General features: G+C 57.0%; 1 protein-coding gene across 3 annotated transcripts in view; it reads right to left on the reverse strand.

The window, feature by feature from the left end:
• Positions 1-6,048: 6,048 nt before the first annotated feature.
• UVSSA (UV stimulated scaffold protein A) overlaps positions 6,049-23,234 on the reverse strand; it is a 33,569-nt gene continuing 16,383 nt past the window's right edge. For 2 of the 3 annotated variants that reach the window (XM_082464082.1, XM_082464084.1), the window contains exons 9-15: positions 18,901-19,045; positions 18,584-18,649; positions 18,364-18,489; positions 17,459-17,642; positions 16,918-17,029; positions 14,154-14,319; positions 6,049-13,105 (exon numbers count right to left, since the gene is read on the reverse strand). In XM_082464082.1, coding sequence (XP_082320208.1) covers positions 13,012-13,105; positions 14,154-14,319; positions 16,918-17,029; positions 17,459-17,642; positions 18,364-18,489; positions 18,584-18,649; positions 18,901-19,045 — 893 coding nt within the window. In that variant the 3' untranslated portion in view covers positions 6,049-13,011. The remainder of the gene's footprint in view (positions 13,106-14,153; positions 14,320-16,917; positions 17,030-17,458; positions 17,643-18,363; positions 18,490-18,583; positions 18,650-18,900; positions 19,046-23,234) is intronic. The other variant, XM_082464083.1, reaches the window with a different exon arrangement.

Consider the following 23,234-nt stretch of genomic DNA (forward strand, 5'->3'; position numbering starts at 1 on the left):
GTTTTAAATTTATAAACGACTGTCCGCGCGCGTCGGGGCCGAGCTCGGCCCGCTGGGAAGCACTTTGCCGAACTCTACTCAATCAATAAACCGCAGGAGGCCGCGCCCAAGTCCCTCAGGCTCCCGCGTCGCCCGCGCCCCGTCCTCCTCGCCGCCCTTCGGTGGGGACTTCGGCGTGACCGAGGCGCTCCGGGGTGCTCGACCCTGCGCGGGCCTTGGGCCCCAGTTTCCCTGCCGCCCGGCGTCCCGTGGCCAAGCTCGCCCCGTCCTGCGTCGCCCGGGTCCCCCCACGCGCTTGGGAACAGGCGCGCGGCCCCGGTGCTGTGTGCGCTGAGGCTCCGGTCCAGGAGCCCCGGGTCCCCGCTCCTTCCCTTCCCCTTCCCCTTCTTCCGCCCAGGACGCTTGGGGGTGAGGGAAGCCCAGCGGCACAGTGCCCAGGCGGTGGGGCCTGGGGGCAGCGCTCGCGCTGGGCGCCGACTCTGCCCCCGCCCCGCTGCGCATCCGCGCGGCCTTCCCTGAGCACCGGGCCGGCCTGAGGAGGAAGGGGCTCCCGCCGCTTCCCAGTGGAGGAAAGCTGGGGCTGGCCGGGATGGAGCACCTGCCCAGCGGCGCCTGAGCCGGACCCCGAGCCCGGCCCGCGGGAGTCCGGTGCGGCCACCTCTCCTCCGACAGCCTGCAGTCCAGCTCTGCGCGCGGTCCCCACGCGGGCTCCTGGAGCCCTGGGGAGCGAGGGGAGGCGAGAGGCGGCGGCGCCTGGGCCGGGTGGCTGACTCGAGGCGAGAGCCGAGGCTCGGGGACGCGGGCACTGCCGCGCGGTGAGGGGGGCCCCGCCGCAGCCCCGCCGGTACTCAAGGTGGGTGTCCACGGTCGCTGGACGCCGGCGCGGTGAAGCCGCGCGCCTGCCCCGCCCTGTGGCTGCTCGGCGGCTGAGCCCTGCGCCCGCACAGGGGACATCCCTCTCCGTGTGCGACTAGCGAGCTCTCGGAGGGACTCTCCCCTGCGCCGTTCAGCCCGTCACCCACCGCGGGCAGGGCTGGGGCTGAGGCCAGGGGCGGGGAGCAGGACGGCCCTGCGGCGGGTGAGTGACAGCCACCGCCGTCCAGGCCCAAGTCCCGGAAGCCGCGGCGCGCACGCACCGCCTTCACCTACGAGAGGGCGCCCCACGTTGTCCTCTCCATCACCAGTGGGCCAAGGGTGGGGGAGGAGCAGCCCCCGACCACCGCGCAGGGGGGAGGGCGGAGGCAGCTGGAACCGCCCCGCCCACTGCTGCAGCCCCCGCCGCCTGGGCCTCTGGCCTCCCGCAGGCTGCTCCTCACCTGCCTCAGACCCCCCGAGTTCCCCCCCATGCACGACACCGCCTCTGCCCTCTCCAGCAGCTCGGGGCTGGTGCTGCTGAAATTCTCGGAGTATTCTCGCTGCTAGTGGTTAGCCGCCATCCGAATCCTCCCCCCAAGCTGCGGGCAGCCGGAATGTCCCCGAATCCAAGCGGCCGGGGTGCAGAAGGGTGAGGACAGCCCTGGTTTCACTGCTGAGGCCTGGGCCTCCAGGCTGTAGACAGCTGACAGAGGAGCCCCAGAAGGCTCCAGAAGGTTCCAGAAGGCTCTTGGCCTCAAATCATCAGCATTACTGTGCACTTAGCCCCAACAGGATGCCAGGGGCTGCCAAGCAAGAAGCCACAGCCTCCACTTCCAGGAGCTGGGGGGAGAGGCCAGAGGAGGGCAAACCATCAGGACCTTGCAGGAGCCGGACCTGTCCCGCAGGGGTCCCCTGCCTCCCCTAAGCCCACCTTGCTGGGCCGGAACCTGCTGGAACAGAGGGAGAGGTCAGGGAAGACCGGTGCTCCCGACCCTCCACGAGGCCTGGTCCTGCAACGCTGTCCACGGTGGGGCGGGCGGGAGGAAGAGGGAGGGAGTTTCCGACTCGAGACCCGACAGCTCCGGCCTCCTCCCTTTCCCCATCCCACATCCTGCCCTCACTCACCAAGGTCGCCCAGAAACAAGGCGGCCACACCGCTGGACCCTTCAACATCAATCAACCCTGGCTCAGGACATGGGTGCAGGGGGCCGTTGGAAGCCATGAGGCAGGGAATCAACGCCCCCTGCCCGCCCGGCTCCACCTCCAGGCTCGAAGACTCAGCCCTGAGCTGATACCACAGCCGTGATTGGCCCACACACTAGGCGTACACTGGGCCGCTCTGAGCACCTGTGCAGGCCCTGCTGCGGGAGTGGGGACGGCTCCCTGTCACTTCCCTGGGCCCCTCCAGTCTCTCTTTGGTGCATGCCTACCATGTGCTGGGCCCTGTGTCAGCCCATCTGAGCCTCCCCACACCCAAGTGGCATCCGAGCTACGGGTATCTGTACATGGTCACATGGGAAGAAACAGGCCCTGACCCCGGCCTGGGTGCCCTTGCTCCCTCCTGGAGGTGCCCACAGGCCCAGCTCCCACCCCAGCCCTCCCGCTCACTCTCCTATCAGGTCCTCAGAATCCGCCACGTACCTGGGGAACTTGGGGGCGCAGGCTCCTCTGGCTGCTTCCCCAGGGACCCTCCAGCTGGCCCTGCCACCCTTGCTCCCAATAGGCCATGAGAGGACCCTGCCTGCCCAGTTCTCAGCCTGGGGTTCCTGAGCTGGAAGCAGAGGGGAGTGGTGGCCCTGCTGGCACCTCATCCCTGCCCCCACCATGGTCCCACTTTGGTGTCAGTGCCATGAGGACTGGCACAGCCCCAGGATCTTCATGTACTCTGGGAAGGCCCTCCTCCAGCCCCTAGGACCAGCCCTGGCCCCAGACAGCATCCACCCCCAATCCCAGAATGGTATTGAAGTAGTTTCCATCATGTGGAAGGAGCAAGCAAGACACAGCCCCTGCAGGTACGAGCCCGGACAAGCACAGACACCCAGAGCCCTCCCTGGGGGGCTCCCCTCCCCACACTGCCCCCCAGTCTCCTGCCCAGGGACTGCTGAGCCCTGCCCTCCTCCCCTCCTTGTGCCCAGCCCACAGCTGGCTGGCTGTGGTCCCTTGCTGTGAGTTAGGCTTTGGTTGCATGAAAGAGAAAATCTGAATGAACAGAAGTTGAAAGGAGATTGTTTATTTTTTCTTGTGTGAGGGAATGCTGGCCTTTGGCAGCCCTGGGCAGCTAGGACACCTTCCCAGGGTCCTTGGAGAACCTGCTCTGTCCAGCTCTCCACTGCCTCATCCTGGCTGGGCTGGGCCCTCATCCTCATGGACCCATATAGAGGGTGAGGCTCCAGCCATCACATCCACGTTCTAGGCAGCAAACAGGAAGAGAGAAGAGGGGCACAACTGCCTCCTTTTAAGGCGATTTCCAGAAGCCCATGTAACAGCTGCTCACACCTCATTGGCCAGAACTTGGTCACATGACCACTCCTAGCCGAGGGAGGTTGGGAAATGCAGTTTTTCTAGCAGATGCGCTCTCATTCCTGGTAAAAAGGGGAGTGGGTGCGGGGGCTACTAGCAGACCTGCCACCCTTGCAGAGCACCCTAGCAGCTCCACCCGTTTCCCTGCCTGCCTGCCCCACTTAACTTTAACCAGCTTTCTTCCGTTTGGGCATGTTGGGGACCCTCAGCCTTACCCAGTCACGGCCACACCCTCAGGGGACACTCACCGGGACTGCAGCCTACCCCTGGCCCACTGTACTCACTTCCCTGCTCAGGACCCCCAGTGCCCACCGCCCCACCCCCACGGCAGGCTCATGCCACCTGCCCATCCTGCCGCAGCCCTCCCCTCCCCCTTCAATGGTGGCCCTGCTGGCACCTCATCCCTGTCCCCCCACAGTCCCACTTTGGTGTCAGGGCCATGAGGACTGGCACAGCCCCAGGCCCTCCACCCCTCCTTGCCGGGCTGCACTGGAGTCCAAATACGCTCTAGTGTCTCCACCTGACCCGGGATTGCTTCCCGGTTGCCTGCAGTGTGGCCCCCTTTCAGAGCCGAAGTTACCAAAAGAGCTGTTTACGCTGGCTTCCCTCCCCCCGCCCATCACACCACCCTCTTGCCTGCCCATAGCCCATCCTGCTCCCTTGCCAGGTCTGCTGCTGCTTCTTCCTGCCACGGACGCTGCCGATTCCTTTTCAAAGCTCGGGGGGACCCATTGCGCCCACCCCTGTCCTGCAGAGGCAAGGATGAGCCCCAAGGGCCAAGCCCAGCTCTTCCCCATCTCATACGTGCCCCCAGCCGCACCTCACTCCCCTCCCAGGACACACTGAACTCCTGCTCTGTCCCCCCTCCACATGGCAGCTCTCCTGTGGCCCCCTCTCCAGGCCCCCCAGCCCTCCCCAGGCCAGTGGTGCTGGCCCATCACTCAGCCTCCTGTGCCCCTCCCCCGTTCCCACCCTTTGCTCCAGGTCAGCCAGCGTGACCTACCACATCCCCCATCCCAGGGTGGCACCCAGGTCTCCATCCTGGGCCACTGAAGTGTCACTCAGCTGACGGACCTTCCCCAGCCATGTGCGGCTTCCTGGAGGGTGTGATGTTTCCATGGGGAAGGGCAAGGCTGGACAGACAACTCGGGGCACCTGGGGGCAGGCAGGGGAGTAGTAGCAGGGAGGGGGTGGGGAGGAATCAAACAGGTCATTCTCAGGGATGCAGGGACCGTCACTCAAGGGGAGGGTGCAGAGCTGAGGCACACAGGTCCACGGGGTAGCGGGGGGAAGTCCCGTCCCTTCCATGGCCACATCCCCTGTAGGCAGGCCACAATTCCGGGTGCCATGTCCCACCCCATACCAGACCCATGTGGTGGCCCCCTTTGGAGAAGCCCCTGCTGGGCACTGACCTGTTCTCCCTCTTGCCAGGACACAGGGCTGATGGCAGCTGGGCACCCATCCCCAAAGACAACTTTTCCTGCTTTCTGGGCAGCTGGACAATGCCATGTACTAGGTTTGGCCCAGTTGGCATGAGCAGAGTGTATGTTGCTGGAGGGGTTCCCAGGGAGGCTCCTCACAGGAAATGGCTGAGCCCAAGGCACACACCCCCTGCCCCTCTTCTGCAGACCCAGTGATGGCTGGAGCTCCAGCAGCCACCTTGGGCCAAGAGGTAGCCTTGGGGATGCAGGCCCTGTACTCTGATACTGGGAAGGGATGAGGCCCAATGGCTCCGTGCGGCCTCCTCCCCAGCCTGGGCACCACCTTAGGACAGAAGCACATTTAAAGCCTTGTGTTCACAAGCCACTGTTACTCAGAGTTTTCCGTTCTGTGCAGCCAGCTCTGACTGCCGCTGTAACAGCCCTGCCAGTCCTCCCTCCTGCCGTCCCTCCGCCACTCCCTGGGCCGGCCCAGCCAGTCTGCCTTGGACCAGGGCACAGCACCATCCCACCCCGCACCCCACGGCAGCCCCCATGGTCCCAGGCTGGAGCCAGAGCTCTCAGCGCCACACGAGGACCCGCTCCCACCAGCCCTGCCCGCACTGCCCCACACCACCCGCGCTGACAGGGACTCCCCACTCACTGCTCCCGCCCTCCTGACGAGAACCTGCCGAGCCCAAACGCCAGCACTGACGCCGCCCTGCTACACGGCCTTGGGAGGCCCTGGAACCCCACCCCGCCCCAGGCAGTCCCGCTCTTGCTTGCCAGGTCCTCACTGGGGCACCCTGCTCTCCCACATGTAGGTGGGCTCCTCAAGGCACTCGGGGTGTAGCCTTCCCCTGCTGGCTCCAAACCCACCTACTGCCCAGGCTGTCCCAGGCCCCCCTGCCCCTCCCTGACTCATGGGGTCCCGAGCAGCACGTGACAAGACAGGTGGGAAGGGGGGGGCACTGAGGGCACCGAGGGAGGGGGTGCAGCTTCCTCTGGGGCCTCTGAGGAAAGTGGGACCCACCCAGGACCCCCTCAGCACCAAGTCACTTCTTGGGTGCCCGGGCTCAGCATGGTGGAGCCCGCTCCCCGAGGTACGGTCCACTGGGCCCCACTGGCCAGAAGGGCCAGCCCAGCTCCCACTGCTGCTCCCGCCAGCCAGAAACACGTGGACCTGTAGGTTTGTCTTAATAAACACTCATGGAGATTCATTAAAAGATACGATGCAAAGAGCACCAGTCACAAATCGGTCATGAATTAAATTTTATAAAAACACTAGTTATCTAACTTTACCTGAAGTTATACAAAAGAGAACAGAAATATAAGAGGTCTTTGACATAGGCATGTACTACCAAGGCACAGTAATTAAAACAGTATGATGATATATAAATAGGCAGACGAGCTGATGAGATAGAACAAAGTTCAGAAATAGAACCACTGTACGTAGGGACTTTAACAAATGATAATGGCAGTATTTTAAATTTGCAAAAACAAATGATTTCATTACTAGTGTTGGGACACCTGGATGGGTATTTAAAATAAAAAACTGAATTTCCAGAGCCATATTTTATATCAAAATAAATGGTAAGCAGATCAGTGACTTAAACATGAAAATGCAACCTATAAAACTACTAGAAGAAAAGATGGAAGAATTTTTTAATACAATCTTTGAGTGGGGAAGGAATACAAAACTCAGAAGCCATGAAAGGTTGGTTAAATTCAACTACATAAAAAATCTACATGGCGGAAAACAACATAAGCAAAGTCAGAAGATAAAATGAGGAAACATTTGTGACTCATCACGTACAGCTTGTTACTGAATAAAGAGCTCCCACAGTTTAATAAGAAACCGATAAGCTAACAGAAAAATGGGCAAAGGGTATGGAATACAATTCACAGAAAAGGATAAACAATGAACGCTTTAACATTATGAAAAATGCTTGCTCTCACTCCTAAGAGAAACGTCAATTAAAACTATAACATGCTACTTTCCCATGGAGCAAAGACCAAAACGTTCATCAACTGAGAGCCAAGGCAGAGTCAGCAACTGGCTGGCAGAGCACTGAAGGTGTGCCCAACACACGGACACACGCACACACAGCTAGTCGGAAAACCGCCAGACTCACTGGATCAAAGCATTTAAGGAAATCTCTGTCCAATCACTAGCTAATCACTAAGCTGCCTTGAAGATAAGTCAACAGGTCCAGTCTGAGACACAGAAAAAAGAACGAAGAAAAATGAACAGGCCTCAGAGGCCAATGGATACCATCAACCAAGTGTGTATACATGATGGGAGTCCTAGGAGAGGAGAGAGGGAACAAGGCAGAAAGAATCTTAGGAGAAATAGCGGCCAAGTTAGATGAGAAACAATCTCTACAACCAAGAAGCTCAACAAATTCCAAGCAGGACACACACAGAGACCTTAACTAGACACTTCGTGGTTAGAACAGTCAGAGGATAAAGACAAACAGAGCATCTTGAAAGCAGCAATTAAAAACCCAACTCGTGTTCAAGACTTCTTTCCAAAGACTAACAGCTAGCTTCTCTCCAGAAACCCTGCAGCCCAGGAGGCTGTGGGATGACACACTCAAAGTGTTGCAAGAAAAAGACTGTTAAACCAAGAATTCTGCATCCAGCAAAACTATTCCTCAAAACGAAGGAGAAATGAAGCCATTCCCAGAGAGACAAAAATGAAGAGACTTCACTGCTAGCAGACCTGCCCTACAAGAGACACTGAAGGGAGTGCTTCAGGTTGAAGTGAAAGATACCAGATTCAAATCCTCAAAGAGAAATTAGGGCACTGGGAAAGGGAACTACAGAGCCAGATAAGAGATAGTATAAATGTGCTTATGTTTGTAAACCTTTTCTTTTCCTATCTGATTTAAAAGACAACTACATAAAGCAATAATTACAAAACTATGTTGATGGGCTTACAATCTATTAAGATGTAATTTGTATGACAAAAACAGCAGAAAAGAGCTGGAAGGAAACAGAGCTCTAATGGAGCAGTTTTTGTACATTACTGAAATTAAGTTGTTATTTATCCAAACTAGATTGTATTAAGTTGTTCATCGTAGTCCTCAAAGCAACCACTGAAAAAAATTACTTAAAAAATAGTGGTAGAGACACAAGGGAATTAAAGTATTACAAGGGAATTAAACAGCCACAAGAAAAAAAGGTAACAGAGGAAGAAAGATTTAAAAAGACATGTAGAAAAATAGAAAAATGGCAGACATAAATCTTACCTTATCAGCAATTACATTAACGGTAAATAGATTAAACGCTCCACTCACGCAGCAGAGACTTGGTAGAACAGATTTAAAAACATGATCAAATATATGCTGTCCATAAGAAAGACTTTAGATTCAGAGATACAATGAAAGTGAAAGGCTGGAAAAGGATATACCATGCAAACAACCAAAACCTATGCTAACATCATACAAAAGAGACCTTAAGGCAAAAACTGTTTAGTACTAGAGACAGAGAAGGCTGCGCTATAAAGGGTCAACCCATCGGGAAGAAATAAGAAGTATAAACATATAGGCACTTAACAGAGCCCTAAAATACACAAAGCAAAAACTGACAGAGAAGGGAGAAATAAATAATTTAACAATAATAATTGGAGATTTCAATACCCCACTTCCAATAATGGATTTAACTGCTGGGGTAAAGATCAATAAGGAAAAGAAGACTTAAACAACACTATAAACCAGCTAGACCTAACAGACTCTACAGGACACCCATCAACAGCAGAATACTCATCTTCTCAGCTGCACATAAAACACTCTCCAGGATAGATCGTAAGTCTCAAATTTTAAAGAACTGAAATCACACAAAATGTGTTCTTTGGCTACACAGAATGACATGAGAAATCAAATAACAGAAGGAAATTTGGGAAATTCACAAGTATGTGGAAATTAAACAACAAACTCCTAAATAAACAATGGGTAAGGGGCTTCCCTGGTGGCGCAGTGGTTGAGAATCTGCCTGCCAATGCAGGGGACACGGGTTCGAGCCCTGGTCTGGAAGATCCCACATGCCGTGGAGCAACTAGGCCCGTGAGCCACAACTACTGAGCCTGTGCGTCTGGAGCCTGTGCTCCGCAACAAGAGAGGCCACGATAGTGAGAGGCCCGTGCACCGCGATGGAGAGTGGCCCCCACTTGCCGCAACTAGAGAAAGCCCTCGCACAGAAACGAAGACCCAACACAGCCAAAAAATAATAATAAATAAATAAATAATAATTAAAGGTGCTAATAATTTAAAAAAAAATGGGTAAAATAAGAAATCACAAGAGAAGTTAGAAAATACTTTTGAGATAAATAAAGATGGATACACAACATACCAAAACGTATGGGATGAAGCTAAAGCAATCCTCAGATGAAAATTTACACCTGTAAACACCTACGTTACACAGAAGATAGATCTCAAATCAATAAGCTACACTTCCACTTAAGAAACTAGAAAAAGAATGAAAAATACTAAACACAAAGCAACCCAACGGAAATAATAAAGATTAGAGTGGAAATTAAGTAAAAAATGAAAAATAATAGAGAAAAACAACTTTGAATAGATCAGTAAAACTGATAACCCTTTAGCTAGACTAATCAAGAAAATTAATGAAAGACTCAGATTTCTAAAATCAGGAATGATAGAAGAGACATTACTATCAACCTTACAGAAATAAAAATGACTATAAAGTAATGCTATGAACAACTGTATGTCAACAAACGATAACAAATAACCTAGATGAAATGGACAAATTCCTAGAAATATACAGACTACTGAAACTGACCATGTGGGATTTATCCCATGAATGCAAGTGTGGTTCAACATATGAAAAACACTTAACGTAACACACCACACGAAAAGAATAAAGGACCAAAACCACACGATCATTTCAATAGATGTAGAAAGTGCATTTGACAAAAATTCAACTCCCTTCATGACAAAAACACTCAACAAACTAAGAACATAAGGAAACTTCCTCAATCTGATACAAGGCCATCTACAAACCCAGCTACCATTACACTCAATGGTAAAAGACTGAAAGCTTTTCCTCTCAGATCAGGGACAAGACAAGGATGTCTGCTCTCCCCAGTTCTATCTGGCACTGTACTGAGGCTCTAGCCAGAGCACCTAGGCAAGACAAAGAAATAAAAGGAATCCAAATTGCAAAGAAAGAAATACAACTTTCTCTTGCAGATGACATGATAGTGTGTATAGAAAATCCTAAGGAATCTACACACACACACAACTATTAGAACTAATAAGTGAGTTCAGCAAGGTTTCAGGATATAAGACCAACATACAAAAAGTAGTTGTATTTCTATGCATTAGCAATGAACAATCCAAAAATGAAATTCAGAGAAGAGTTGCATTTACAATGACATCAAACAGAATAAAACATTTAAGAATAAATTTAACAAAATAAATGCAAAACTTGTATACTGAAAACTACAAAACACGGAGAAAATATAAAGAAAACCTAAATAAATGGAAAGATAGTAAGTTCACTAATTAGAAAATTTAATATTAAAATGACATTACACTTGGCCCTTGAACATCTCAGGGTTTAGGGGAGCCTACCCTCCATGTAGTCAAAAATCCACGTGTAACCGCACCGTCAGCCCCTGCGTCTGTGGTTCTCCTCCAAGGAGTCAACCAGCCACGGCTCACGCGGCCCTGCAGTATCTACTGCTGAAAAAGTCCTTGTGTAAGTGGACCTGTGTAGTTCAAACCTGTGCTTTTCAAAGGTCAGCTATACTTTCCAAAGTGATCTCTAGGGTCGACACAATCCCTAAAATCTCAGATGCCCCCCCCTTTTTTTTTTTTGGTGGCACAAATTCATTCATTCATTCATTCATTTTTGAGATTCCATTACCCTTTATTTTTAGCAACAGCGACAGACACGTGAGGTGGCTCAAAAATTTGTTTGGAAATGCAAAAGACCCCGAATGGCCAAAACAATGTTTAAAAAGAACAAAGTTGGAGGATTTCGAAACTTACCATAAAGCTACATTAATCAAGACATTGTAGCAGTAGCATAGGATATATAGGTGAAGGGAATAGAAGTGAGAGTCCAGAAATAAATTCACACATTTATTGTCAATTGATGATCAAGAAAAGTGCAGACAATTTAATGGAAGAAAGAATAATCTTTTCGACAAATGATGCTGAGACAACTGAATATCCACACGAATGAAGCACAGACAAAAATTAACTCAAAATGGGGCTCCCCTGGTGGCGCAGTGGTTAAGAATCCGCCTGCCAATGCAGGGGACACGGGTTCGAGCCCTGGTCCGGGAAGATCCCACGTGCCACGGAGCAACTAAGCCCGTGTGCCACAGCTACCGAGCCTGTGCTCTAGAGACCACGAGCCACAACTACCGAGCCTACGCTCTACAGCCTGCGAGCCACAATTACTGAAGCCAGCACGCCTAGAGCCTGTGCTCCGCAGCAAGAGAAGCCACCACAATGAGAAGCCCGCACACTGCAATGAAGAATAGCCCCCGCTCGCCACAACTAGAGAAAGCCCATGTGCAGCAACAAAGATCCAACACAGCCAAAAATAAATAAATAAAAGATAAATAAATAAAATTAAAAAAAAAAATTAACTCAAAATGGACCAAAGACCTAAAATGAACAGCTACATCTTAAAACTCTTAGAAGAAAACATAAGAGTATATATTCATGACCTTGGAGTAAGCAACAGCTGCTTGGATATGACACCAAAATCACAAGTGACAAAAGGAAAAATAGATATATTGGGTATCATCAAAATTCATAATTTTTGTGTTTCAAAGAATACGATCAAGAAAGTGAAAACACAGAATGGGAGAAAATATTTGCAAATCATATAAGGATCTAGTATCCAGAATATATAGAGAACTCTTACAACTCAAAACAACAATTCAATTTAAAATGGGCAAAGGATCTAGATGTTTCACCAAAGAAAATACACAAATGGCCAATAAGCACATGAAAAGATGTTCAATATCATTAGTCAAATCAAAACCACAATGATACACCACTCCATACCCACTAAGATGGCTAAAATTAAAAAGACTGATAAAAGCAAATGTTGGCAAGAACATGGAGAAACGAGAACCCTAATACACTGCTGGTGGGGATAGAAAACGGTGCAGCTGCTTTGGAAAATGTTTTGGCAATTCAATCAGTAAGTTAAACACAGAGCTACCACGTGACCCAGCCATTCCACTTGTAGGTATAAACCCAAAAGGAATGAAAATATATGCCCCCGCAAAAACCCGTACACAAGTGGCCACAGCAACATCATCCACAATCACCCCGAAGTGCAGACAACCCAAATGCCCACAATGAACGGATAAACAAAGTGCAGTATGTTCCTACAGGGGTGAGTTATCCGCTCATAAAAAGGCATGAAGCACGGACAGAGGCCCCAGCAGGGAAGAACCCTGAACACGCTGTGCTAAGTGAAGGCAGCCAGACACAAAGGGCCACAGGCTGCTATGACTCCATTCTCAGGAAATGTCCAGCAAAGGCAAATCCAGATACAGGAGGCCAGAGGGAGCCGGGGCTGGGAGCAGGGCTTCTTTTAGGGTGATGAGAAGTTCTGGAACTAGACAGGGGTGGAGATTGTACAACACTGTGAGTGTGTGTTAACATCACCGAACCCTACACTTCAAAGGCGTGAACGTTACGGTACGTGAGTTACGTCTCACTAAAGTGGATTTCAGAAAAACAAAGAGTGAGGTAGTTCCCTGCATTCTGACGTGGAACCACCACCAGCATGCCTGTGAGCTGGCAACGCTGAGAGCAAACAGCTGGCTCCCCTTCGTGTCAACGTGAAATGTGGGTTTTCCTCCGAGCAGGAGAAGGCTGGGGGGCAGGGCTGGAGGCTGCGCACTCGTCCTGGATGATGAGCGACCCTGAGTCACACCACAGAGGGCACAGGCTGTACAAGACACCCACCTGTGGACACGGCTGCCCGAGTTCACCCCAGGCTACTAGGCAGTCAGACCCGTAAGCGATGGCCGTGGTCCCCCGCAGGAGGGGAGAGTCCACACCTCTGGGGCGCTTTAAGCAGAAAGTGCACCATTTCTTCACGTTAAATACACACTATAATTGTGGCTGTTGTTACAGCCCAGACCCGGGTCTGCCTTCCCATCCTAGCTCATCAGCAGCAGAAGAGGAGCTGACGACCAGAGTGGACCCGGCCTGGCGCTCTAATGCAGCGCGTAGTTAAACTGGTTTGCAAACTTCTCATGCTTCTTCCGGTCCATCTGGTTCATGGCTGTGACCACCCTCTGCACAGCGGCCCTGCAGGGAAAGCACAGCGAGACGTGATCAGGGAGGCACCGGCCAGGGCTCTGGGCTGCTGACTGCAGCCTGGCTGGGCTCAGGCATGGGTCCTGGGCCGGCTGCCCGTCCGCTCCCTACGGACAGGTGACACAGCTCGGAAATAGCCAGAGCTTCCCCATCCAGAGCCGGACACCGCGGTGAGTGGCTCTGCCCCCAAACGTGGCCTTGGCTGCGTCCTGGCACCTCTCCCGTCGCTCCCTGAGCCCTGAAGGCAGCTCCCAGGATCCCGAATCCTGCCAGCACCAGGGTGCACACCAGAACGAGGGTGCCACCTGCCCAGCAACCGGGCGGGAAGCAGCGTGTGGGCAGAGGCGGTCAAGACACGCTGGATCCACTCAGTCCAGCTTGCTTTCGCCCCACTGTGCACAGAGCCCGACGCCCGGCGAGGAACGCGTGTCTCACGGCCAGCCTGGCTGCCGTGACGAGGTAGCGCCTGTGCCTGGGAGGAAGCCGCTGGGGCCTGGCACTGAGGAGACCCGGACACGGGTACCACTCCAGGGGTCAGGCACGACCTCCCTCACAGATCACAGAGGCTCCGGCCACAGCTCCCGGCCCCTCGGAGGACGCCCCCGGCCCCCGCTCCTCCGGGCGCCAGCACCCACGGCACCATCACCCCTGGCTGAGCCACGGGGAGCCAGCCTCATGCCCGGAGCCCGGGGGCCGAGCCCTCCCCTGGATGCAGACGCACACGGCAGGCCAGCGGCGAGGAGCCGTGGGGGCTCTGCGCGGGTGCTCAGGAAGCCGCCCTCCTGCTCACCCGACTCGGGCAGGGCCCTGGCGCCGCCTCCTCTGCCCGGGGTGGACGGCGCCCATGGGGCCTGGGCGCAGACACCCTCGCGCCTTCTAGGGCACCTGGCAGCGCCGCGAGGAGCGCCTCTGGCCGCCAGAGCAGTGGGGTGCGGGGTGGGGGGTGGGCGGTGGGGGCACGGGCTGGCGGCCTCTCCACTCTCGCCGCCAGCAACACCGGGCCTGAGGTGGAGGGCGGGACCCCGCGAGGAGCTCTTACTTGGCGAAGACCTTCTTGGCGATGCGTGCACGCGCTGTGTCCGCCTGCCGCTTGAGGTCGGTGAGGCCGGACCGCCGCCGCCTGCCCTTCCCACCGGGCCTGGACGAGCCGAGATCCACCCCAGTGGCTGCCTCCACGTCCCTCATGAGCTCAGGGTCCTGCCAGGCTGCAAACACACCCGACACTGCAGAAAACTCCCGGCGCCGACCTCACCTGAGCCCCGAGTCCTCCCTGACACTGGGGCAGGGAGGGCCGCCGGCTGCCCGAGGAGTGGGCGCAAGGCCCCCGTAGGCCAAGGTGGGTGCCTCCACTGACCCCTTAGGCAGGAAGGCAACCGAGGCTGGCAGCCAGGGGCAGTGCCACGCGCAGGCTGCTTCCGCCTCCAGGCTGACGGTGCCCCACCAGAACCCAGGCGTGGCCTCCGGACCCATCTGCTGGCCAGAGGGCATGCACAGCAGGGTGGCCACGGCCTCTTTACTGGTCCAAAGATAACTTGGCCCCAGGCCCCAGCGACGAGGGTGTCGGTTCACGCAGGCGGCCCTGCTCCTCCCGCCACGGCCCAGGCCCTTCAGGTCAGAAGACGGTGCTCCGCAGGGAAACAAACGTCACCCAGCCCCAAGGCCTGGTCTCACCAGACCCGGCTGCAACAGAGACAGGTCAGTGCGCCTGTTTGCCAAGACGGGAAGCGTTAACTGTCTAAATGGGGTCTCCCAACGCGGCGGGCACAGGCATCGGAGTCAGAGGCCAGCGTCCCAACTCCACCCACCACTGCCCTGGCAGCGACTTCCGCCTCAGTCTCCTTCTGCTGGGGCGGGGGAGGTCCCTGACATTCAGGCCCCATCTAGCCCGCTGGCTCGGGAAGGCCGCCCTGGTCGGGAGTGTGACAGCACAGCCCCCCAACGTGCCCACACCTACGGACCCAGGCCCTGGCTGGCAGAAGGGGGCTGGACACCCCAAAGCCCGATGGCGCCCACCATGCAAACAACAGCCCCTTGGGGGGCTGCGGCAGAGGGGCTGGGCAGCAAGCAGGGCACGTCCAGCAGCAGGGAGAAGCCACGCGCCCAGACAGATAGCGAGGCCTCCCCAAGTTGATTTCTGAAGTGAAGGAATACGGGGCGGCACACTCCAGATACAGGAGCGATTAATCCAAGATGAAGGGAAACCGTCCAAACAGTTTATCCCCAGTAACGAGAAGGCGTCACAGTTTAGGAACCCGGTGAATGGAGCAATTGTTTAAACACAACGGAAAAACGCTGGCACCCAGTAGAGATGAAATGAGCATCTCAGTAAAATGAAGGAGCAATTTAAAAGCCTTTGAAAAAAATCAATAAGAGCTGGGCCGCGGGGCCGTCCTGCGTGCTGACGGGCCCTGGAGCTCCGCGCGCATTGTCACCGAGGTTAGCGCCAGGGAAAAGAAAATTGCCCGGCGTGTGAGGGAGGCGGGGATCGATACTGTAGTTAGTAAAGAGATGCTATTTCACATCTGACTGGCCAGCGCTGGCCCGCGGCCCCGGCCCGATACCTGTTGTTAACAAGTCACCGAGGGCTGCAGAACCTGATACTCTTCAGGGCTGACACAAAAATAGGCACTTAATTTGCTCCCGAGTGTGGGCCACCAGGGAAGGCCTCGCCCGCGGATTAATCGGTCAGGGCCCCTCCCCACCGCCCTCCAGGGCTCCAGGCGCCAACCCTGCGTGTGAGGCCGAAATCTAACATTTGTCTCTCGTGACAAAGGGAAAAACCCTGCTAAAGAGGACACACGGGCCAGCTGAGACCCACACTAGCACCACCCCTACAGACACAGTCGCCTTCTGCCTCGGGGGGCTCTGCACCGTGGGTCTGGCCTTTCTTTCAAGAAAAGGGGCCTGAGGCAGCACGGCCTCCAGACCCCAGCCCAGATCTGACAAACCACGGGACGTCGACACGGGTCAGGGCTGCCCTGGTGGGCCCCCCCAACCCCACCCCAAGCGTGCCCGGGTGCTGCCCTGCCAGGGATGCCGCTTCTGCGGGTCACCACCCTGCCCGCTGTTCAGGGGCCTCTGGGGGCCAAGCAGCCGCCACCCGCGGCTCGCGCCAGAACACAGCACCGGCTCACATGCCAGGATGAGATGAGCTCCCTGACGGGCGGAGAACAGCGTCTCAGTGGCTTTGGCACGAAAGCCCCTCTCTGTCTGGCACGAAACAGCCTACAGGCCGGAAAACGGGGGCCCTGAGGAGGTCCCCAAGAGAGCGCCCCAGGCTCAGAGGCTCAGCAAGGATGCTTGGGACCACCGGGCAGGACCCTCACCTTCTGCCCACACATGTGCACACAGAGTCCACGTGCACGCAAATCGCACACCACACACGCCACAGCCCTCCTGCCCGGCCCCTCGTGCATGCTCTGCAAGACAGCAGATGACGGAGGGGGGCAGCTGGCGTCCTGGAGGCAGGTCGGGGCTCAGCCAGTTAACTTTTCACGCCTCAGTTTTTCCACTTGCTTAAAAACAGGTTTAAGAACCCAGAACCCAAACAAACGATGACAAGCTGGTTTCTGGCCGTGGGTGTGTCCACATCGCCCGTCAGGAGCCGTGTGAAAATGTGGTCAGGCTGGCGCTCAGTGTCCTGCTAGCCCCGAGGACAGTGTGTCCCGGGCACGCTTGTGAGTTATGACTGAGCGGGAGGCGGCAGGCGACCACCCGTGGAAACCACGGGCCACCCTGTAGGCTGCCGGGGTCCAGGGTGTCCCCCACGCCGTGGATGCCCTTACCCCGTCCCCCGGACCTACCTCGGCGCCCCGCCGGCCTCTGCAGCCGCAGCTTCTGTTCGCGGGCCCTGTCCTCCGGATGGAGGGGCCGTCCCGTGTCATCTCTTGGGATGATCTTCCCATGGAAAGGGCACTGAGGCGAAGAACGGAGCAATTCTGAGGCGGGAGGGGGTCACTGGCCATCCCTACCTTCACGGCTCTCGGAGACGGCCAGCCCACACCACCCTCTGCCCACACACCCCTCAAAGGAGGGGCCCTCGGGCGCAGCCGTGACAGAGCCAGGCAACGGAGGGAGATCTGGTGTCAGTCTGGCCAAAGCCCCGCCTGGCGCACAGGGCCGCCTCCGTGGACCCCCAGCCCAGCACAGAGCGCGCTCAGGAGACACATGTGGGCGGGGACGTAGGAACCAGGGCAGAGCAACCCATCCCTGTGCCCACGTGTCAGACCACCCACCCGGGGGAAGGTCCTGGCACCAGCAAGCTGGAGCCCAGCGCCTCCCTCCGGCCCCATCCTGGCCTGGCCGAGGTGGCCACCCCACTGCCCAGCCCTCCACCCTCCTCACCTTCAGGCGGTCTTGGCGCTCGCAGAGCCGGCCGTCGGGCCGGGGGGCACGGCACCGGTGCTGCACGGGCTCGAATCGCCCCGCAAAGGTGATTTGGCGGCTCCGGAGAGACTCAGAGACAGCGGCGCTCTCTACTTCCGCGTCCACCTCGCGGGGCTTCCAGAAGCGGTGCTCAGAGTCAGACCTGCACACGGACCGGATGCTCAGCGCTGTCACGGGGTGGCCACCACAGCACCCGCAGCAAGGCTGGCCTGGGCGACTGAGCAGGGGGCACCCCTGGGCCTGTGAGTCCATCCAGGACGAGCAGGGACGCTTAGCACGGTGGGGGCACCGCCAGCCACCCCACCCCGGCGGCCCGCCGCCCTAGCCTGGCCTGGACCCGGGGCAGGGGCTCCCTGACGGAGGTTAACAGAGAACAGATCCACCCACCCCCCGCCCCGTGCCCACCCTGGAGAGAAAGCGTCCAGCGCAGCAACGGGGATGGCTTCCCGGAAACTCTTTGCGGAGCCCCAGGCCCGGCCCGCAGAGATCCGAGTCAGAGGACCAGAGGGTGGTCGTGACGAGGGCCTGGGCGGAGAGCCTGGAGCAGTGGGCTGGGCCGGGCCGGACCCCAGTCCTAGGCAGACAAGCCTTCATGCCGTCTGTCATGACGCCCAACCACCAGGGCAGACAACAGGGGACATCCCCCCAGGGAGTAACAAGGAGGTCCAAAGAAGGTCCACAGGCCTCTGGGCAGGGCTGTATGACCCTGGGCACCGTGCCTACGAGAGCCCGAGAGCTGCGCTTGGTGGGACGCATGAGGGCCTGCATGGCAGAGCCGGGCTCTGCGCCAGCTGTGTGTCCCCTGAGCCCAGGCCGGGGGCAGGCTGGGTGGCCCACAGGACCCACGGGACGCCCGCACTCACTTGAGGATCTTCCCGGCCATCGGCTCCTCTTGGCCCCAGTAGCACAAGTCCACCCCGAAGGGCACGACAGGCGCCCGGGCCCGCTCTGCCGCCAGCTTCTCGGCCTCCTCTGGACCCAGCGGCACCCTGGAGACAGCAGAGGAGGATTCAGTGATGTGGTGCCGGAAGCCAGCCTCGGCCACCTGCCTCTCCACACCCCCCGGAGCTCCCGGTCACACACCTGGGCTGTGACCTTTGCCACCTCAGACCTGGAACCCAGGGCAGCCACTGAAGCCCTACGAAAAGGCTGGCCATCCCAAGACCACAAGGGGAGCTGGCCTCAGATCTGCGGTCCTCACGCTGGGCCCAGGGGTGTCCTGACGCCTGCCCCCTTGAACCCCAGAACCTTGGCCCGCCCCCATGGCCTGGCCTACACACCAGCGCTGAGGACCCCCGGCCCCTGCAGCCCCCGCCCCAGTACGGACGTTGGCAGGCGCTTGCCCGGCCGGGGGCACACACGCGGGGCTGCCTGGGCAGGGGCGGGTGTCCGGGCATCACCTGGGGCTCGGGGGCAAGGCCGGGGGCAAGTGGCGCTGGAGCCAACGCAGCTGGGCGGCCGCAGAGGTGGGGTCACAGGCCTCCTCGCTGCTCCCTGTTCTCTTCCTCGCCTGCGAGGCCAGTGTGGCCGGGTCTTTCTTCAGCCCTGCGACAGAGACGTTATCTGCTCTTGGCCACCATCCCCAAGACCCCGGACAGACCCCTGGAGGGGGCCGTGTCCCCATCCCACGGTGACGGCACAGCACGTGTGAGGGCGCCGAACCCTCCATCAGCACAGCACCTGCCCCACCAGCCAGACGAGGCCCCAGTGCCAGCATCTCACCGGCAAGGCCACCAGGCCACCTCTGCAGGCCAGGGTCCGTGCCCAGGTCCCCAGGGCAGGGGGAAGGCAGCTTCTCTGACACTACTGGGGCCTACTGGTCCACCTGTGCCGATTCCCAGGCTGTCCCTGACCCCTGCCAGCCCCTCCCAGTTGGGCACCTGGGCCAGGGGCTGCCCAGGAGGCACGGGGCAGGGTGTGGGTTAGGACCTCAGAGGCACTCCATCCCGAGAGCAAGGGCAGTGCCTCCCTCCCCAAACTCTCCTCCAGACAGGGAACCGCTGCCAAGAAAGAGGTGAACAAGAAACAAAATATCTGGAAGGTGAGAAAGAAAGAGGAGCTGGAGACCCCCCCCAGGGCCCCACAGAGAGGGAGCCAGGAAGACGAAGACAGCAGGCAAGCAGAGGAGAGGACGACTCCAGGCCGGGCTGAAGGACAGGACGGCAGCTGCACACCCATGGGCAGCTCTCTCTGGTCAGAGACGTGAAGGGCATTCACACAGGCATCAACTTCCTCATTACTGGACCCCAGAAAGAGGAAAGATAACTGGAGTGGATGAAATAAAGAGCCCAACCTTCCTGGAATCAGAGGAAGACCGAGGGGCTCACTGAGTGTCAGGAAGGAGACAGAAGGAAGAACGTGCAAGTCACTTACAAGGATGTTCAGGAATGCGAGAGATGAACAGAAAGGTCTGAGAAGCTTTCCTTTGGAAGCCATAAGCATCCCACAGGCACCAGTGTCTTTAAAACAACAGTGAGTGTAAGGTCTGGGAAACAATCAAACTCGGAATTTTATACCCAGCTACGCTAGGTTTCTACATGCAGGTGAAGGACACAGCCTCACCTGGAGGTTCAGGAGGGTTTGCGAGACACGGGGAGTAAAGGCCAAGAAATGACTTGGTAAGATTCACTCCCGCCTCTCCCGAAACCCGAGTACCCACAACCATCAGAAGTAAGCTGGTACCTGGACGACCCCATGTGCCAGGCTGGGGGGCCTGAGCGCGCAGGAGCCAGCATGTCCCCCATCTTGTGCAGGATGTGGACACAGGGACGTGCTGCGAGGTGCATGGCGAGGGGAAGTGTGAGTGCAACTCTCCCGAGCAAGCACCACCATCAGAAGCAAAAATACTCATCGTTTCATTTATACTGGACGAACACTTTCAAAACCAGCAGAAAAAAAGTTTACCCAGCAAATAAAAGGTAGGGAAAAGAAAAAAACAAAACAGTAGCAACAATGGCAAACAGATGTGCAGCAAACTGGCAACCCCAGCTGAGAACACAGTAGTAACTCAATGGATTCAAGTCAACGAAAAGACACGCTGATGAAATTAAAAACAATCAGCAATTTACCACTTTGGCAAGTACCACTTAAAACAAAAGGTTAACAGAGACTAAAAATAAAAGAAAATAAAAATGAGAAGACACTCGCTGTGCCAACGGGAACTAGAAGGAAGCTGAGCCGATGTCACCACAAGAAAAACTGGGTTCTACATCAAAAAGCTGCATAAGAAGAGTGTGTGAAGGTGTCACGGATGTGAATGGCTCTGCCTCATGAGCGCCCTGGGAGTTCCGGCCAGACCCTGGCCAGTGGGGGTGGACGAAGGGTCAGGGAGGTCGTGGCTTCTACGACAGACACCCTGGGGCCTCACGTCTAAGAAGTCCTTCCCAGGACACGTGGAAAACTGACAAGACAGCCAGGCAGGCAGCTCCAGGGGCCAAAGAGCCGCCACGGGAGCAGAGCAGCACCGACACCGACACAAAGCACTGCCCGTGACGCCATGAGCCTGGCCTTCCTGATGGCGCATCTCCATCCCTCCGTCCACGTGCACGGACTCGAGAACATCCCCCGCTTAGAGAGAGAAACCAGAAGGGAAATGACACAGCACTGAGAGCTGGACGCCAGGGGAAGTGCTTCCTGGGGGAGGAAGGGGAAGCGGGAGGGGGCGGGAGGGGAGAAAGGCGACAAGGACGGGTTGGGAAGGCTGGCTCCGGCCGCCATCAGCTCCGGGCTCTCCGCGGCAGGGCGGGCAGACCTCGCGGCCAAGTCCTCCCGGTGTCTGCACGTGGCCTGCCCACGTGCACGGCCAGCGTGCTGTCTGGTGCTTCTGTAGATGACGGCAAGGGAGTCGCTGCGACAGAGGCCTCGTCCTGCCCACAAATCCGAAATCATTTACCCCAGGCCCTTCACCAAAACGCCTGCCCTGCCTGCTCCAGACGCCCTCCAAGTTTGCGCATGGCCCTGAGAGTACGGGGTCCACCCCTGCTTCTCAGGTGCCCGTGGCTGAGAGTGGAGGACATGGCGCAGAGCACTTGGCGTGGCAGGGTCCACCTTGGTCAGCCGGCAGCACCCTGAGCTCTGAGGCCTGGGTGCTCTCGGAGGCCGGCAGGGAGCCGGCCCGGTCACAAAGCCTTCCAGACGCCCCCACGCGGCATGCCGACAATGCAGCGGTCGCAGCTGGCGCAGACCCCGACACGGGCGCGCGCACACGGGGAGGCGGGACTGGCAAGTGGCCGCTGTGGCACTCACGTAGGTGGCTACAATCGCAACCCAAAGATCGATACGAGAATTCCTAAGAGTTACAAGCATGAAATATATTTTCCATTGATTTGTTGTTTTAAACCATTAAAAAGATGGGTGAGCATGTTGAAGCAGGGTAAACACTCAGAGCACTAAAAAAACACTACCGTTCTCACACTGCTATAGAAATTCAATCTCCCTAACACACTTGCAAGGTAAAAGTCCGAAAAGCAGACGTGTCCCCCGGCCCCGGGTGCTGTGCTTTCGGGGAGAACACTGAGTCCGGGGAGACCAGAGGTCGCAGGTCACGGCGAACCCCGCCAGCCCCACCCACCCGCGTGGGGCGTCTGCCTCAAACACAGATCTCAGCTCAAATCTGCTCTCTCGGTGGCTCTGAGGAAGAGTCATGAGAATGCCCAAAGCCCCTGGGCTGGTTTAAACTGACCAAGTGGCACCTCCGTGCCTGCAGCGCTAAAGCAGATGGGGCGGGCGGGATCGATGGCAGGAAATGGAGGGGCGGGGGCTCCGCGTGGAGTTCGGCTGCGAGCCTGACACTATTGATTTTACCTAGTTCAGCTGGCCTTGTAATTAAAATGTAAATTTGAGAAAGAGATTACGTCCTGACAGAAATGGTAGGATTAACGGGAAGATAAAAGCCCCTCAGTGAAAATTCAGAGAAAGAAATGAGAAGGAAAACCGGCACCCGTCTCCTCAGCTGTGGATTTAGACCGAATCTACTGCAGAGTCACCTGAGTTTAATTGAAAAACCAGTGACGGACTATCAACTACAGTTATGAACTGGCGCGCCCAGCACTTCCTGCAGTGGCCCTGCGGCCCCGAGCTCTGCACTCCAGACCAGGCCCCAGACCCCTCCAGGGGACGGGGGGACGGCACCCAGCCCCCCACTGCCGCAGGACAGACCCGGAGCGCAGCAGGTCCCGTCGTGCGAGGGCTCCCAGGCTGCCCGGCCCACGAACAACCAGGGGATGGCTCAGCTCCGCTCTGTCACACCTGGGGCCCCGCTGGGAAGACAAGCAGCGGGTCGGCGACACCTGGAGGTGGTCACCCACAGTGGTGCCTGGCGACCTGGGAGCCTCCCGGCGGGGCTGCAGCTCCCTCGAGGCGGGGCGGCCAGGGGAGACCTGGGAGGGCAGTCATGGCACCCCAGGGCCTCCAGCACCCCTAGCAGCCTCACGGGTGTGGGACGAGGCCTCGCGGGGGGCAGGCCAGGCACCTGGAGGACGAGGCAGAACAGAGGGCACGGGGAGTGGCCCTGTGGTCAGAGGAGCCCCACTGCTGGGACGGCGTGGTGGGCGCAGCCGGGACCGAAGGCGGGGCGGGGGCCGGGAGGGCAGGAGGCGGGTCACGTGGCGCAGACGGCAGGACCCAAACACTGGAGGGCCGTGAAGCTGGTGTGGTAACTTGGTGTGACACGCCTAACGGGTCATGTCCTCACACTCCAACTAACTGCCTGAGCGTCTCAACTAACAAATTCACA

This window comes from Balaenoptera physalus (assembly GCF_965194825.1).
Source record: "Balaenoptera physalus genome assembly, chromosome: 5".
Classification (NCBI taxonomy): domain Eukaryota; kingdom Metazoa; phylum Chordata; class Mammalia; order Artiodactyla; family Balaenopteridae; genus Balaenoptera; species Balaenoptera physalus.